At 32.2% G+C, this 18,942-nt stretch overlaps 1 protein-coding gene across 1 annotated transcript; it reads right to left on the bottom strand.

The window, feature by feature from the left end:
- Nucleotides 1-3,309: 3,309 nt before the first annotated feature.
- On the bottom strand, nt 3,310-9,632 carry LOC147815938 (uncharacterized). Its single transcript, XM_087156661.1, has 4 exons — nt 8,081-9,632; nt 6,727-8,035; nt 5,242-6,669; nt 3,310-3,466 (listed from the first exon to the last, which is right to left on the bottom strand). Exons 1-4 carry the CDS (start codon nt 9,630-9,632, stop codon nt 3,310-3,312), a joined length of 4,446 nt encoding a protein of 1,481 aa, XP_087012787.1.
- Nucleotides 9,633-18,942: the final 9,310 nt, after the last annotated feature.

Here is an 18,942-nt window from a genome sequence, read left to right as displayed (position 1 = left end):
AGCAAAATTTTTAGAGAAATTAAAAATTAATTACAAAATTTTTGCTTTGTTGTTGTAGTTGTTGTAGTTCATTTACGTCGCAGTAGAGCTGCACAATGGGCTATCGGCGACGGTCTGGGAAACATCCCTGAGGATGATCTGGAGACATGCCATCACAATTTTGATCCTCTGCAGAGGGGATGGCACCCCCACTTCGGTAGCCCGACGACCTGCACGCGAAGTCGAGCACTTTACGGTAGAACAGTTTAACGAGGACCGATACCGCACACCCTCGGTCCCTACGCAGACTGATACAAGTGGTCACCCACCCGCACACTGGCCGCAGCCAGTGATGCTTGACTTCGGTGATTTGCTGGGAACCGCGTCTTAGCAATCAGTCCACTGCGGGACAATTTTTGCTTTGGAATTTGAAAAAAAAATTCGTTGAAAACTGCTCAATATATAAAAAATTGAAGTAGTTTTTAGTACTGCGCTTATGCGGAAATTTTTTCATAACTTTATAAGCGATTAATTAAAAAGAGTCCGATTTGAATGTCGTAAAATTTTAAAAAGTTCCAAGTAGTTTGTGAACTTTTTAAAAGAAACACAAAATCATAAGGGTTTTTTTACAAATATTATTTTGTATCATAAGACAAAATTAAATAACAAATGATGATTACTTTACAAAAAACGTCCATACACCAAAATATTATTGCATAAGGAAAGAAAACATGAAAAAGAAAAGATACTTTTATTATCCCCGATGTCATTTTTAATAAATCTTGTTTAATAGTACAAAGTAAAATTTGCGGAAAACCTTTTATCATTTTAGCTTTCTTTTAAAAAATGCGAATTCAAGTTAAAAAAATGTCTTGAAGCTTCATAAATTGTTAAGATATTCAAATCTGACTTTTTTTTTAATTATTTGCCTAATGAAATTCACCACAAAATTAAGAAGGGAAAGAGAAAAAATTTTTCTTCACGCTCATGCGCAGCATAAAAGAACTACTTTAATCACGCATATCTTTACCAGTTTTAGGCAAATTTTTCTCGAATTTTAAAACAAGAGTTTTGAAATTAATTTTAAATAACTCCGAAAATTTTGTTTAAATTGAATATTTTTAAATTAATAGTAGAAAAACATGAAACAAAAAAAGTAAATTTCTTACAAAAATATCGTTATTTCTATTCATATTTAAACTAAGTTAACGAAATTTTAAGCAATTATTACATATAATGACCAAAATAACTGTTGCAAGTTACAAATTCATTGCTCCATTTTTTTGCATAGGGTGTTTAAAAACACTATTTTTATTATTAATTTACAGTCGGTTCCTTCCCTTACGAAAAAATTTAGATATAAATGAGGTACTTTTTAAAGGTATAAAGGAGGTTGTTATTTAAGTATGTCGTTAGGTTGAAAAGGGTACAAATGAATACCTCAAAATGAATACCTCCAGAGGTATATATTTATCAACCTGAGGTGTTTAATTTTAAATCTGTGGAGAGGTAGATAATTACTACATTAAGGTGCTTCATTTTGAACCTTAGGTTATTACTTATCAACCTGAAGTACATTTTTTAACACTTGTGGAAGCATTTAGTCAACAACCTAAGGTGTTTCATGTAACACTTCAGGTTATTATTATCTACCTCAAGTGTATTTTTTGACAGTTGCACAGGTAAATTTTTTACTAATGTGAGATGCATTATGTTCTACCTCAGGTAACTATTTTTCAACCTCAGGTATCTAATTTTATACTTGTTGAGGTATTTATTTATCAACCTATGATCTGTCGTTTTACACTTCAAGATATTACTATAAATCTACCTCAGGTGTATTTTTTAACAGTTGGAAATATAATATTTTACTAACGTGAGGTGTATTATTATCGACCTCAGGTAATTATTTTTCAACCTCAAGTATAGATTTTAATACTTGTAGAGGTATTTATTTATCAACCTGTGGTTAGCAGTTTTACACTTCAGGTTATTATCAATCAACCTCAAGTGTATTTTTTGACACTTGGAAAGTTGGACACTAAACACTATGACACTAAACTTTTCTAGTTATTATTTTATTTATAAAAGGTTTGCTAAAATATACTTATAAGAAATTTTAGACATCGATGAAAGGCAAGAGTATAACGTCTTTTTAACAGGGTACCCATTCTATTTCAGAAAAAAAATTCTCTGACTTTTCCAGGCATTCCAGGTAAATTACAATTAAAATCAAGACTATACTTTATCTATGTCATGCAATTTTTCATTTGAAAATTTTGATTCTTTTATTTGTAATGGCAAATATTAGATTTTCTGTGTAATCAAAATATATCATTAAATGAGTATGGAAACATTTCAGTTTGACTAAAATGTAAAATTTTTGCAACAAATAATTGTAATAGAATTGAATAGAATTTAACTGTAATTGTAATTGAATAATTGTAATGGAATTTAGAATTGTTTAACTCAAATCTCAATAACTAATTACTTACTGTTGTTAACAATTTTAAGACTGGTTATTTTTCAGGTATAAAATAGGAATTCTCCAGGTTTTTGTGAAAAAAAATGCAAATTGTCCTGCCTATTTCCTCATTTTTGGAGCTGAAATAAAATTCCCTGACAATTTCAGACTTTCGCTGTTCTCTTTTACCCGTCGGAAACCTGTTTTAATCGTTCATTAGTTTAATTGCAATTTACAAATGAACTGAACACAATTTAAATGTAATTAAAAAACATAATTAAAGCATCTTTGGTAATTTTTAACTTACTTTTATATAACGTTATCTGCACGTGTAACACAACTCTAAAAATCACATTATGGGGAATTACATTTACCGTGGCTTTTAGTTCGTCTGCAATTACGCGGCTCGATGTGGTAGTTTGTATGTTATTGCATCGATATATGATCAAGTTTCGAAATAATAGGTTAAAAGGACAGTTTCTCTTCCCATAAATGATTTGAAAGTTGCAGTACAAGATATGTCTTGCTATTCTATATTAATATCATAATTATTCTTGTTTGGATCCAAATTTAGGTCCATTGCCTTTTTAAAATTAAATTGGATATTGGTCGAAAGAAATGTCATCATGGTATGATAAAAAATATGTTCTATTACTTTTTACTAGTAAGGGATTGTAAATTCGGCGCATGTCATACTCTATTTGTAAATAAAATACACTTTGGAGTAGCAAATATTATATTTTATTTGATAAGCAATGTACCGATGTTAAAGAGTTACAGCAGTTTAAATATTTGCATATTAAATTCTTGATTAGCAGTGATTTACTTTAAGACAAGTCTTGATTTTCTTTCAGACCAGTCGTGATTTATTTTCTCTTGAACAATCTCCTGAACATTCGAGAGAAAAAATGAAAGCATCCTTTCTCTTTTTGTTCAGAGGGTTCATTGGTGGTCAGCTCAATATCACTTCTTTGCCAAAAGTCTACTTCATCTCTTAGGAAGGGACCATCACGACTTTTCAATCTAAAATTTAAAAGTAACACCCACATTATTAGAAAGTTCAATACAGTTTTTTGTTTTGTTACAACAGCTTCATTTTGAATTATAAGTTTTTTGTATAGAGTAAAAGGCATTTAGGTTCAGATAAATTTTCTAAAGCACAAATTCTAAAAAATTCGATTTTTACTCTACAATGATCAAAACCGTTATATGATTTACGGCAATGAGAAACAATTTCGTGACGGATTTATTAGGGAGATTTTATTTTTCAGATTTATTGACAACAAGCTTCGTAAATTTTTCCTGATTTAAAACTTTTACATCAATCAATTTATCCCAATTGCTTAAAAGTAGTTAAAAATATTCAAAATGATTTTTCGGACAATTTTTTTTAATCAATTCAGCCGAAGTAAAATGCATCAATACAATAATGTGAGAAGCACAAAAAAAGAGAAAAAACCTTTTTAAAAATAATATGACATCAAGCAAAAATTCCCTCCAAAATGAAGAAAAACGTGCCAGATTAGTTGCCAGACTATTAAATATGAAATTAAAGCGTAAATATATATATATATATATATATATATATATATATATATATATATATATATATATATATATATATATATATATATATATATATATATATATATATATATATATATGTAATGACTATATTCCATACAAATAATCACACCAGATTTGATATAATAATAAACTTAACTTTATTAAAAATTAAAAGAAACTAGTCATTATTTTTATATTCGAGCATCCAGCTCTTAAACAACCAAGGGAGAACCTCTCCCGACCAAGATAAACATACCTCTACCTCGATTCCTAGCATGCCCCCGAAGGGGTGACACAATGCGCCAAGTGCGCCTGAACGATCGCCAAACATTACACCTTTCCCCCTAAGATAATGATTATATTACAAATAATTAATCGTTAATCTGAAAATTAAAAAAAACAACTGTTTGCGATCAAAAAAAAAATAATAATACAGAATGATACATACGATAAACATGATTATGCAATATTTCCAATGAAAACATAATAGGAATATTAAACAGATGAGATATTCAAACTACTCATATATAAACTCAGTTATCATTAATTATACACTATAACGCTAGCAATCAACAATTCAATCCTATATAACCTTTTTTTTTTTTTAGTAAAAATAGTTATAAAATAATATCTAATGCAAGAATAATTATCCACTTTAACTATAATCTACTGACACACAGTAATACTAATAATATTTAATACACATATTATTAATTAAACAATTATTACTACAAACCAAAATAAAAAAAAATATTTTTAAACCATGACACCTCAAAGATCATGTATAAACATTACAATTCAATAATTATATTTCCATGGATTTTAATCATATCTTACAATTATGCATATAAACAATGAAATTTACTATTTTTCAAACACTAAATCATTCATTTTTTTTTTTTTTTTTGAATTATAAAGATCTTACTTTAAAATATGTTTTCAAATTAATTAAGCACTTACCTCAAATATCTGTTATTTTAAATTTATCCACAAGTAAATATCAATATAAGCATATAAACACTTAGAGTCTCTAATAAAATAATATAAGAGTCATGAAATAACTTTTAACACTAACTGACCAAGTCTGCATTGACCTCGGCAGTTCATAATTATTTTTATTTTATTTTTAATCACCTGAGATTGGGAGTCTGGAGAGGGCATCTGCGTTTTTAAGATTTCTTCCCGGACAGTGCTCGATACTTAAATTATATTTTTGTAGGGCAAGCGCCCACCTTTGGAGCTTAGACGATTGGGGAGCATTTTTAACAATGAATGCCAGTGGGTTGTGGTCGGTCACAATTTTGATTGGGGAGCCAAATATCCAAGGCTCGAATTTCTTCAATGCCCATACTATTCCATAGGCTTCTCGCTCAATAGTGGGCCAATTCTGTTGAGATTTAGAAAGCTTTTGGCTGGCATAACACACTGGTACTTCTGAGTCGCCTTTCCGTTGAGACAAGCAGGCACCTACTCCCACCTGTGAAGCATCAGAGTGTATGATGAAATGCTCGTTGGGGGTTGGGGTAATCAATTCCGTTGTTTTCGCCAATTTCTCCTTGAGCCGTTGGAAAGCAGACTCATGTGTTTCTCTCCATTCAAGCATTTCCGGTTGTTTTTTTCTCGTGAGTTCGGTGAGGGGGTATGCGACGTCTGCATAGTTAGGGATGTATTCCCTGTAGTAATTCGTCAGTCCTAGAAGGCTTTTCAGATGAGTTTTCGTCTTTGGCGATTCCAATTTTTGAATGGCTATTATTTTCTCCGGGTCAGGTTGATGTTTTCCTGATCCAATCACGTGTCCTAAATATTTTATTTGAGGTTTCGCAAAAGAACATTTCTTCACGTTGATGGTAAATCCTAATAATTCTAATTTTGTAAAGACTTTTTCTAAATCTTGAAGATGGGTTTCGAAGTCTTTTGAGAAAATAGCAATATCGTCAATATATGATCTTGAAAATTCTTTGAACTCTTTTAGTGACTTGTTCATAACTCGCTGAAAAGTGGCAGCGGCATTTTTTAATCCAAATGGGAGAACTTTAAATTGATACTGCCCACGGTGAGTTTTGAAAGATGTAAATTCTTTGCTTTCTTCCTCCATAGGAACGGCGTAATAACCTTTGAGAAGATCAAGCGTGCTTATTACATTGGCTCTTCCTATATTGTACATTAGATCCACTGCATCTTCCATCGGAAAATCGTCAGCTTTGGTAACCGCATTCAGAGCTCTATAATCAACACAAAGTCTGATGCTTCCATCTTTCTTGTTTACACAAACTACTGGGTGAGCTATCTCAGCTTCACTCTCCTCTATTAGTCCTGAACTTAACAAATCTTCTATTTCTGCATCAACTCTTGTTTTCAACGCTTCTGGGATCCTATATACATGTGGTTTCTTTCTCTCTACATTTGGAATCAATCTGATCTTGTGGGATTCCACTTTAGCCATTTTTACTTTTCCTGTAAATAATGCTTGATGCTGGTTGATGAGGGTCATTAAACTATTCTTCTGAGTTTTATCCAAATTTTCTAGATCTAAATTTCCTTCAATTTTTAAATACTCCAAAGGGGTTGATAAGTCTTTTCTTGGTAGAGTTATGACTTCTCCAAAATCTTCTTCATTTTCGAATATCACTCCAACGGCGTTGACACGAGCTTGAAATTTTCTTATTTTGTTGGAATGAACATGTTTTATTTTTCCATCTGGTAGTCTTACTTTGTACGAGTGAGGAGGAATAAGACTCACTATTTCACCAGGACCACTCCATCTAGCATAAAGCTTGTTGTTAGAGTCCGGTATAAGTAAATAAACTAGGTCACCATTCTTGAAACTTTTTGGCACGGATCTTCGATTGAAATATTCAGTGTATTTTTGTTGTTTTCCACTTGCAATCAATTCAGCTTGTTCTGCAGCTTGCTCCATTCTTATTTTCAACTGTTGTAAGTATTCGACAGCTGATTCACTCAAATTTGGAGGAATGGGTATTTCACCAGACCATGATGATTTTAGCACTGCCAAAGGTCCTCTTGGCTGTCTTCCATACATTAATTGAAAAGGTGATATTCCAGTGGTGCAGTTGGGGATTTCCCGATAAGCAAATAACAGGAATGGGATATGCTTATCCCAGTTAGATGGGTCGCTCCTTATCACATGATGTAGCATCTGCTGTAAACTCCTATTCCATCGTTCAACTAGTCCATTGGAAGCACTGTATCCAGGGGTTGAAAATCTAGGATGGGCACCCAATCTTTCTTGAAATTCTTTAGTCAGTCTTGACACGAAATTTGTACCATTATCACTTGCAATAGTATGCGGGATTCCTGTTCGCATGAATATTTCGAGGAGAGCTGTGCAAGTAGCTTTTGCACTTAAGCTTTTCAGAGGAATGGCCTCCGGCCATCTTGAGTGTTGATCTATAAGACATAAAATATATTTGTGCTTCCTGGCAGAGGGTGGATCAATGGGCCCAATAATATCGATGTTTGCTATTTCGAATGGCAGTCCAGGTCTTGCTACTGGGGTTATTGGAATTTTATCCGACCTTTTCTCAGGGCTTCTTAATTGACATTCGCTGCATGTTTTGCAAAAGTGTTCCACATCTTGAGAAACTCCAGGCCAGTAGAAGGAATACCTTATTCTTTCTTTTGTCTTCCGCATGCCCATATGGCATCCAAATACCGAGTTGTGAGCTAGATCAAGTACCTTCTGTCTTCTACTTAATGGGAGAACTAATTGGCGTATTTTTTCTCCAAACAATTTTTCTTCATGATGCAAGAGTCCGTCCATAATAAAATAGTTTCCCTTCTTTTCCTTCGACAACTTCCAAGCCTCGTGTAGAGTCGGGCACGTTTGTTGTTCTATGAACAGCTGTTTGGCTGTCGATACAGTAGACTCGATGGGATTGGCTGTTGCATTATCCTCTAGCCACTCCCCAAAGCTTGACTGGTTGCCAGGGGCAACTGATGCAATGCCCTTCTCCCTCTCCTCCACCTCTTCATTTCTCTCTTCTGTCGTATTTTGTTTCTCTTTTTCTGTTTCAGTAAATAAAACGAACATTTTTTCTTCTTCGTTCTGACGCCTTTCTTCTGCGATGTCGGAATCCATGTTCTTTTCTGGGGGGTTGATCAACAGTTCATGTATTTCGGGAGTTAATAAACAAGGCACATTTAATTCATCCGTCACAGCAATAAAGGTATCCACTGAATTAAATAAGTTAGTTCCATCATTTCTTAGATAAATCGGCGTACGGCAAACTTTTGCTTCAATCTGTTGTCCGAATGCAGAAGTTAACAAAATTTTCCCTCCATCTCTATCCTTTACATCCGGAATGAATGACGAATGTAGAATTGAAATCTGAGTTCCAGAATCGACGATTGCTTCGATTTCTTCGGAGTTGATAAAAACATTAACTTTCTGCAGGGGTTTAATAATGGTTTCTCTGACGTCACTCCGTAGATGAGATGAATCTACTTTCGCTACCACCGCTTCTTCTCGGCTTGATACTTTATTCGAATTTCTTGAAATTTTTGTGTGATCCCTTTCATTTCGCTTTCCCGTCATTTCATTCTTTTTCTTTCTATCGGAACAGTCTCTCGCAATGTGTTGATAGCTCCCACAAATGTAGCATTCTCTTTGCCTGACGAAATTGTTTTCTTGTCTCGGATATTCTTTTCTCAGTTGAGGGGGAACATACTTTTCGGGTGAATATGTTGCGTCTCCAAATCTCGGGCGTTTTCCTTCACTTCGGTATTCATCAAAAGATTTTCTTCGCGCTGAAAAGTAAATGTCACACTCTCTAGCTAATTCCTGAGGCTTCAACCATGTATTTCCTTGTCGTATTGTGATATGGGACGCTGTCTCTCCGTCTAAAGTTTGGAATATCTTATCGGATATAATTAGTTCTTTAAGTGTATCAATATCTTCTGCATTTCTTAATTTACAGTAATAATCCCATGTTGCGGTCATTCGTGAAGCGAACTGGATGTGTGTTTCTCCTGAATATCGTTTTGCTCTTCGGAAATTTTCCAAACAGGTTTGGGGGGTCGGTTCATATTCCTTCAGAATCAGTGTTTTTACTTTTTGATAGTCCTTTAAATCTTCTCCCTTGATATAAACAAGAACATTGGCCGCTTTATCCCCAATTAATTTCAACAATATCTCTGCTTTGAATTCGTCCGGAACATTCTTATGTTTAAATGCTCTTTCGATGGAGTCGAAAAACATATTCCATGCTTCCGCTTTCTTCGGTACTGGAATCGTCAAGGTTTCTACTCCTTTTATCAGTTTATCCAGGGAAATTTCGCTTTCTCCGCGGCTGCATTGAGCGTCTGGGGTTGGACTTCTGCTTTCGATACTTCGTGTCGTTCGGATCTTCGCCAGCTCAATTTCGTGTTCCCGTTCTAATCGTATTTTTTCTTCTTCTAATTTCGCTTCTTCTGTCTCTTCAGCTCTCTTCCTGTTTTCTACTGTAGTATTTAGTATTTCTTTAACAAAGTCCGGATCGTCTAAGTATTCCTTGCTATTTTGCAACATATGTTTCAGCTCCGTTAATTTCAGTTCCAAACTGGCTTCTTCACCTATCTCTGACAAAACTGTCACCAAATCTTCTTTTCGTACGTTTTTAAACATTTTTCTCTCAGATCAGAATTCTCCAACTAACTTCTTATTCTACTTCCGAAATTGCTTTTCTATCGGTGCAAATCTCTGGTTCTCGAAAGAGAGCGTGTTGTAATGACTATATTCCATACAAATAATCACACCAGATTTGATATAATAATAAACTTAACTTTATTAAAAATTAAAAGAAACTAGTCATTATTTTTATATTCGAGCATCCAGCTCTTAAACAACCAAGGGAGAACCTCTCCCGACCAAGATAAACATACCTCTACCTCGATTCCTAGCATGCCCCCGAAGGGGTGACACAATGCGCCAAGTGCGCCTGAACGATCACCAAACAGTTGCCAAACATTACAATATATATATATATATATATATATATATATATATATATATATATATATATATATATTTAAGAAAAACAATAAGTTTCTCTGTTTTGTGGATATAATCGTGTGGGCTGAAGAAAAGATTATATCTTTTTTTTCCGGTTTTTTTTCCGGTTTTTTAATTAACATTTCATTTTTTTTTTTAATAAAATGTTGTTTATTTTTTTACTTATTATTTCCCACCCCCTTTTTTTCATATGTCTATAATTTTTCTTTGTTTTTATTCTTCATTTTGAACTTATATATATATATATATATATATATATATATATATATATATATATATATATATATATATATATATATATATATATTTATTAATGAACATAAATGAACATCATTACTTTACATAGGTTCGAAGACAATGTCGATATTTAAAATGTTTCGAAAAAGTTAAAATACCTATCGTCCTCAATGCCAAATTCGATTGAATCCTTATCGTGCACTACATCCATCTTATATAGCCTCGCTATCTGTACATCGCTGAATAGGAACGTTGGGTAAGTCAATTCCTCACTAAAAGTAAAAAAAAAAAAAAAAAAAAAGGAAAAAATATATAACTTAAAATTCAATAAAGCTATTTTGCTCAATAAAGTTTTCGTTAAAGATGAGATATATATTTGTAAAGAGAGAGAATTTATTAACCGAACAACGATCACAGATGTTTTAAAACTGCTACGATGTGTAATTATTTATTTTATATTTTGTGTTAATTATTTATTAAATAAGAAAATGGCCATTGTAAATCTTTGTAGGGGTGATAACTACAGTAGCATTTATAAGTAAATTCCAAAATCGTGGCGTAGTATTTAAAAAGATTTTTCAGTTGAAAAAATTTTTGTTTAGTATTTAGTTATTAGCCTTATTCTTTTTTTATTCGAAACTTATGAAAGAGAGATTTCGTTTTTTATTCAATATATATTGTTTATTTTTTCCGGAAATCAGTTAATAAACTATGAAAAAATAACTCATGGTTATAAGGAAAATACCTTAAAAAGTATAAAATAATGAAATAAAACCTACAAGAAATATGTTCAGTTGCAATTTATTTTAATATTTTATTTCTCAAAATAAATGTATTTTCTTGTATAAAATTGTTTAGATTGTTTGTACTTTATACTACTGAATAAAAATGTACTTATTTACGAATTATTAAATCCTTTTCAGAAAATTGGTTTATACGAGTAACATTGTCGTTCCTTCAGCATTAGCATTTTTAATTATTTTATTTTTAGTAAGTATACTCTTGTTAAGGTAATAGCCTTTGAAATTTTTTTTTTTTTTGTCAATGCAAAGATTTTAATCTTTTAAATAACTGCACGCATTAATTTTACTCATGCTCAATAAATTCATTTTAAATTATCCGTACCTTAGATTCACAGGGATTAATAAAATTTAAAAACCGATATGTAGTCACTTCCAATTTTGTTTCAAAATAGTTACAAAATTGTCATCTGAAAACCGTTGAAAAATAACTCAAACACTAAAGATTATTTTAACTAAAATATTGAACTGCCATTAGTAAGCATTCTAATTAGCATACCTATTCAGCTCCTCAACTCCATCACCCTCATTATTATTATAATCCTCATTTTTAACCTCATCACCAACTTCATCACACTCATCATCATCATCCCCAACCTCATCATCATTAACTTCATCATCATCAGATGATGGCACCTCAGCTCTTAACTCCATCATATATTCCTCATCACTGAAATTATAAAAGGAATATATTTTTTCAAATCTGTCTGAAGGTAATAGATTTTCATTAAAAAAATGTGTGATTTCTAATGATTTGTTTGATCTTTGAAGGCGACTTCCAGAGTTTCTTTAGGTTTATTGTGTGGAAAATAAAACGGTGTATCTTAAGAAATTTTGATTTTAATATGTTTTTGTTTGCTATTTTATTATTGGGTGAGCATTATTGAAATAGACTGTTCATTATTTTATGTTTATATCATGTCTTAGTCTATTTTCACCAGCAGTAGTATTTTGTGACCAAAATATGTAAGCAGTAAGACAGCTGTATGTCTAGATCAGCCACCAACGCTTTTTCACCATTACAGTCATATGTCTGAGCTCAGCCACCACAGCAAAGATGTTAGCCGCAGCGTGATGCAAACTACATATATTGCGGCACTGTGAAGATGTAAAGAGTAAGGATTGTTCTGTATGTTCAAACAGAAAAATTAAAGCGGGAAATCGCCAAACTAATCATTTTTGCGACTCATATGTTCTCGAAAACATGTGCTTCATATTGGAGAATGCTTTGAAAGATACCACGCGAGAACTATAAAATATAATTTTTACATAAAATTAAAACGTATTATTGTGTTACATATATCTAAAGTATAAAAAAGAATTAATAAAATATATTTTCCTTCATCATTTTGGATATCATGTATTACTGTACTGAAAATTAATTCCTACCAGTATGACACCCATGTATGAACTTAATACGATCACAAAGGGTTGAATGTTTCGTTGTTTTTAATAGCGTTCTTGCTTTCTGTGTAAATTTTTCAAATATTCAAAAGGGTACCTTTTCATTGAAAAAAAAAGAAAGAAATAAAATCATGACAAAAGGCATAAAACTTTAGGGATATAACTACTTACAAATCAATTTCATCCAATTCAATATCATCCAAATCGAATTCATCTTCGAATTCGCTACCATCCTCATATGCTGAAATATTAATTAAAATTAAATTCTATAATTTAAATAAAAACTAGTTTTAAAATAATTTCTTAAGTGTTTATTCTGTTCAATAATAAAAAAAATTCATAAAAAAGGTAGAAAATCTTCTTTGAAAAAGGTTTGTATTTTTGGAAACCTCCATTTTATTAAAAAAAAAAATGTTTAAAAAAAATAGCGGTATGGTTGTTTTTCGTACGCTGTAAAAATGTAAATAATAAATAAACGGTATTTAATCAACACTGCTTAATCATGGGCAGAACTGAAAACCATATACCGACACATTTATTGAAGCTTAAATAATTTCACTTTTTCCTTAATTTTTATTTTAATAATTTTAACATATATTTACTCTTGGAGCTTCCCGGTGACTTAACGTTATTATATCAAGCAAAACCCGCTTTTTAAAATTCAATATAAATATTAACTATAATCAGTGTCATTTGACGAAGTGTAATTGCCAAAAGACCCACTCATCATTGTCAAAATTTACCACATTAAAGCAATTTTATCCCTTTAAGAGAGCTTTAAGAAGCTGATTATACTAAAAACCAGTATTAGTAGATTTAGATCCCTTTACCACAATGTAAGTAACTTATATTACCAAAATTATTGAAGCAGCATTGGCATCAGTATTGGCGATTTTTGGGAATCCAAGAATAAGTTCGTTTTTTCTATATTCGGGTTACTAAGCTGCGCAGTGATGGTTAGTACGGAAGATGTCATAACCCTTGCAGAGGCCTTATCTTCTAGGAGGTATTGGAAGAACACAACAAACTCTCACCGACACTTATTGGCGATATCAAATTGCTCCAATATCAGTATTTTTGAATGCGAAAATAATTTAATGCATCTGGTATTAATTTGATGCATCTCATTCAGCTTTACAATATCGAAATCAAACTTTTACCTTTACTTTTCGATTGTTTACAAAAATATATCTACCGTTTGGTGATTTCCAAATGTATGCCAAGTTTGACGAAAATGTTTTACAAATGGATAAAAAGCATCTCATCTTGGTGTAAGCTTAATTATTTATTGTAGTTTACACTTAACTACTTGTATCAAGGAGTGTGCAAATACTCCATTCGACATTAACTTGAAATAACAGACAATTGTTAATAGATTTTGAACACATTCGGATAGGTATTTACACCAGTTTTTATTTATTAAGAATTAATAACGCTCAAATGGGGGTAAATAACATTCTAGCGTAATATTTTGATTTTTTTAAACGTTTGAATCGGATGTAGATAAACATAAAATCTATATTATGTTTATATTTCTCAGTCAAAAGTTACAATTGGTTGCCACTTTTCAAGTCTTTATTTGGAAGTTTTTTCTTCTTTTTTTATGTTTGTATACAGAAACCAGGAAAAACTGATTCAAACTGGGATTTTTTTTCTCGAGAAATAGTGCAAAAAAGGAAGTAAGAAATCTGGATAGAAACAACTGGAAAATGGCAGATTTAACATTCAGTATAAGCTTCTGATTGAAGTGACCAATCCAAGCGGTACTCAATTCTATACCTGTTTTTCCTCCAAATTTTTATTTGAATATTTCTTCATTTGTTATTTAATACTGTAGTGCACCAAAATTTAAATTGGATTTCCCATTTTAAAAAGAGAAACTTAATTTAATTAGCCATAAAGTTGTTTTTTCAATTTAAGACAAAAATATCATTTATAAAACATGCTCAAACATTTTTTGTCCATTTTTTTTTAATGCTTACGAAATTTTCTCAATCTTCATTAAATTTAGGTTTCGGGAAAAATTTTATGTCTGTAAGGAAGTTTCATATCTTTTTAACAATATTGTAGGTCCATATCAATAAATAATGAAAAGTTTTAAAAAATATTGGGAAGTATGTTTTTATACACTTACGATTAGGTCGGGGATATTTTTCCCTTTCCTTTCTCCAATGATTCAAAAGAGCAAAACGATATAAATCGCTTTTATCCATAATTCTCACTTTTTAATTTCACAAAAAGACAACCAGCATTTGAGAAATCTCAAACAAGAATGAGTAAAAAAAAAAACACTTTTTTAATCAGATGCTTCGTTTGCAACAATGTGAACAATTGTTTAAATAATATCTTGCATAAAATTTTTTTATAACTCTTTATTAGTTTATTGTTATCAAATTTTCAAAGTTAAGTATTGTTGAAAATGTTTTGATAAGTTGGTTACTCTAAATTAAATGAAAAAAAAAATAATATTAATGATCGATTTCAGAATTAAGCTTAAAAAAACTTATTTCTTCCATACACTTTTATTTATTCGAAGGATACAAGTGACATAGAGGAAATTATTTTAACTTTACTTTAAGTAAAACGTATATTAACAGGAGGATATTAATATTTTCTTAATAAAAAATTCATTTTTGGGGAAATTGACTCTTTAAATTTAAGCCTTCTCTAGGAGTTTACCCATACTTACGGCAAAATATGGGTTCCACTTCCCCATTACACTATACTAATCTTAAATAATTATATATAATAATTTATTTTATCCATCGTTATTTTAATTCAGTGTTGCTAAACGAATTGACTCTCTTATTCATTTACTTATTTAGTGGTTTTGAGAAATTTTTTTTTATTAACTTTAGTAAATATTTTGAAAATCGTTAGTAGAGTGGTTAAAGCACTAAGTTGTCATGATGAAAGTCTGGGTTTGATCTTTGGCAGTGTTTTAAAGTCTACCCAGCTTCAAAACGATGGGTAAGAGTTTGGCTGTGAAGTAAAGGCGATCGTTGTGCAGTGCTGGACGCATTGCTACCATTTTGGTGTTTGTCTCAAAATTATGAAGTTTCAACCTTTTTGACACTCTATAACCCGCAACGGGATGTTGCTGGAATGTTTAACGGTTTTGGTGAAAATTTTAAGCCAATGGTCTCTATAGCAACGAAAACATTAAATGAAAATTATTTTTGAAGTAGTAGACCAAATATTTTTAAAATAACATAAGCTTCAATTGTATCTTTCATTTTACACTTAAGATAAAAGCTAAATAATACACATAATATCTCATTCCGTGTGTTGAATTTTTTTTCTTTATGCAAATTAAACTGCCACCATAGTATTGGATATCAAACATCTGTAACAATATAGCTGAATTTGAGCATAGAAATGATCATTAATGTTTAAATGCTAGGACAAAACCAAATACAAAAAGGAGGAAGAAACTACTTGAAAAAATATTAACTTAATTTAAATTTAGTTCTTAACTCATTATTTTATTTAAAAATGCATTACTTTGCCTACTGTGGTTTTTAGTACAAAAAGAAATAGAAAAATTTTTATGTCATAAACTGTTCCTTAATGAGCTGAAATTTAAATTCAGTTTAATATTTAAAGCAAATTTTAAATTATATTGAAATCTAAAACTCATAAAAAATCATAAAGAGCAAAACAAAATCCATCGGTTGGGAAATGATAGAGTCATGACAGATTTAATTCAAGATAACTGAACTGTCGCCTAACAGAATACTGACCGAGACGGGCTCAGGCTAGTTTACTAAATACGCTGGTGGACAAAATTAAGAGATGGAAGACATTTTCCCAAATATCTCAAAAAACACTGAATATAAATAAATGAAATTTGGTATGGATATAGCTTATTCCATGATAATAAAGTATGCAAAACAAAAATAAAAGTGCCATTCACTGGCAAGACCTATTGCCAATAAATCCAATCTAGTCTGAACTTAAGGATAAAAGATGACAATAAAAGTAAGGCTTGTACAGTGTGTGTTGCCTCTAGTATGGTGTATGGTCCCCCCTGACAGACTGACAGCATGCACAACGAGTATGCATGCTGTTAATAAGGGAGTTAAGGAGGACTTGTGGAAGACCCTCCACAAATTTTTAACTCCAGAATGGTTCTGGGGGGAGGTTGGCTCATCGCCATAGCTCTCCCAAGAGCATCGAAGCATGTTCAATAGGATTTAGGTCTAGGGATTTGGCTAGCCAATCCATTCGTCGAATATCCTCGCTTTCCAGATACTCATCAACCATGAGAGCCCTATGTAGTCACGCATTGTCGTCCATAAAAATGAACTCAGGGCCAACAACGCCCCTGAAAAGACGCACATAGGGCTCTAGGACCTCCTACCTGTACCTCTGGGCATTCACGGAACCATTGTCAAACACATGGAGTGGTGTGCGGGTATCATGCATGATCCCCGCCCAAACCATGAGTCCTCCACCAGCATAATGGTCCCTTTCGTTAATGTTGCTGGGATGGTATCGGGTTCCAGGTTCCCTCCATATCAATAACCGTCCAGAATCAGGTTGTAGACTGAATCTGGACTCATCTGTGAGGAGAACATTAGCCCATTGAAGCTGTGTCCAATTCTGATGTTGTCTTAATTTTGTCCACCAGTGTAGGTTTCGGGCTTGGGTTGGCTTTGACTCCAGATAAAATGCTCATTAACTTGTTTTATTACTTTTAAACACACGTTGCGTTCAGTCATTAAGTGTAAAAATTTAATTACGATAAAAGGTTTTAAATAAATAATTTCCTTGATAGGTCTTTATCCGACGTTTATCTCAGGCTCCAATGGACTCTGGTTCTGTTCTGTGTAGCTCTAGCTCGATGCGCATTGCATTCGAGCTCGGGCTTAAAATTCATCGGACTCTGACCTACAAAAGCGAGTCCTGACTTCTGTTACTGACTCCTGCCAATTTTGTGGATTACATAAATTCTCGCTACGCTCTCATTACCTCACTCACAGCACCATCATAACTAGCAAAATGAGTTATCCCAAGGTGGTAGCGCTGTTATACACTCGTTATCTTTAGAGATTGGTTTTAATCGTCGTCGAATGTTCCGTTATAACAAGCAAAAATTTTATTTTATAACCGTCGTTGAACAGCCGACCCACTTTATAGGTATACGGCTACTAATGTTCAACTCTGTAGCCTTGCAATTTTGAGCCCAATCTAGAGGACAAGAGAACTCCTGGATCAAGTATTGGGAGAAACATTTATCCTTCGTGGTGGAGGACTTTTTGATGGAACTAACCCACTTTTGCGTTATATGGAGAGGAAGACCACGAGAACCTCCCACTGAAAGTCTGGAGACAAGGGAACTAACCCATGATCCGTCTACCACTGAGTATATTTCACGTCTGCACTATGGTCGGTGTGAGCCGGATGTGGAATTTGCATCAACAAGCTATTGCTGAGATTCGAACCCGGGTTTCCTCATTAGAAGGCGAACGCTCTATCTCCTGAGCCACCACGGCTCACTTGTAGAAATTCAGGTCAATGCCATAATCTGCTTTTTAAGTTTTTCTGCATTCTATTACGCTCTATATTTTTTATTTTGTTAAAGATAGTAACGGAGAGTGTCAACACATGTCTGCAACAAGGCTGTTGGTGGAGAGGACACATAATTTCTACCATATTTTTTTTATTGAAATAATTTACTTCTTTAAGTTTTGATAATTTCTTTGAAATAAAAGGAATTTTTTTTTTCAATTTGTATTAATCGAATGATAGATTAACACTAGTTTAAGTACAATTATCTAGATATTAAGGTTATTAAGCAATTACTATTAAGATACTATTAAGATTTATTAAGATATTAAACAATTACTCATTTCTAAGAGTTTTACAGACATTTACTTGATAAGCAAGAACTTCTCAGCAGACTCCAAAAGATTCTATTCAGCTATGCCATTGACATTACTAACTTCAGTAATGAGGATGAGAAAAAAAAATCTGAGTTCAGTTTAAAAAATTGTTAAAAATTTAGGATTAAGAACATGTAATGATTACACTTTAAGAACAGATAATTTTGTAAATTTTCCGACATTCTGACTAAACCTAATCCCAAATTCGAAGTTTTCTGCATGCCCTTAGCTTTAACTCTTTCATTAATATGGACTGAATGTCGTCTACAAAGCCAAGATATGGCTTTTACTGAGCCATATTGAAATTCTACTCAAGGTAAAACCGAAAGAAGTTTGAAATTTCAAATTTAAATTAAAGGAGGTCAGGAAGTCCTCTAGATTTCTGGAACCGCCATTTATCTGAAAGTCTCGTCACAAAAGAATAATATATTCAGAAACTAATGCAGCGCATTTAAAGTTTGTATTGTTAAAACACTCAAAATTATTCTACAAGAGCTAACGTAGATTTAATAAATTATGAGGAATTATTGATTTCGTCATTTAAACTAAATTTGAATAAGATAAAATTAGATTTGAAGTAAATTTCAGTTTTCA

The sequence above is a fragment of the Parasteatoda tepidariorum genome, chromosome 2, assembly GCF_982258835.1.
Source record: "Parasteatoda tepidariorum strain Cologne lab strain chromosome 2, Ptep-v5.0, whole genome shotgun sequence".
NCBI lineage: Eukaryota > Metazoa > Arthropoda > Arachnida > Araneae > Theridiidae > Parasteatoda > Parasteatoda tepidariorum.
Note: the sequence above shows the minus strand (reverse complement) of the source record. Positions and strands in the feature narration are given on the sequence as shown.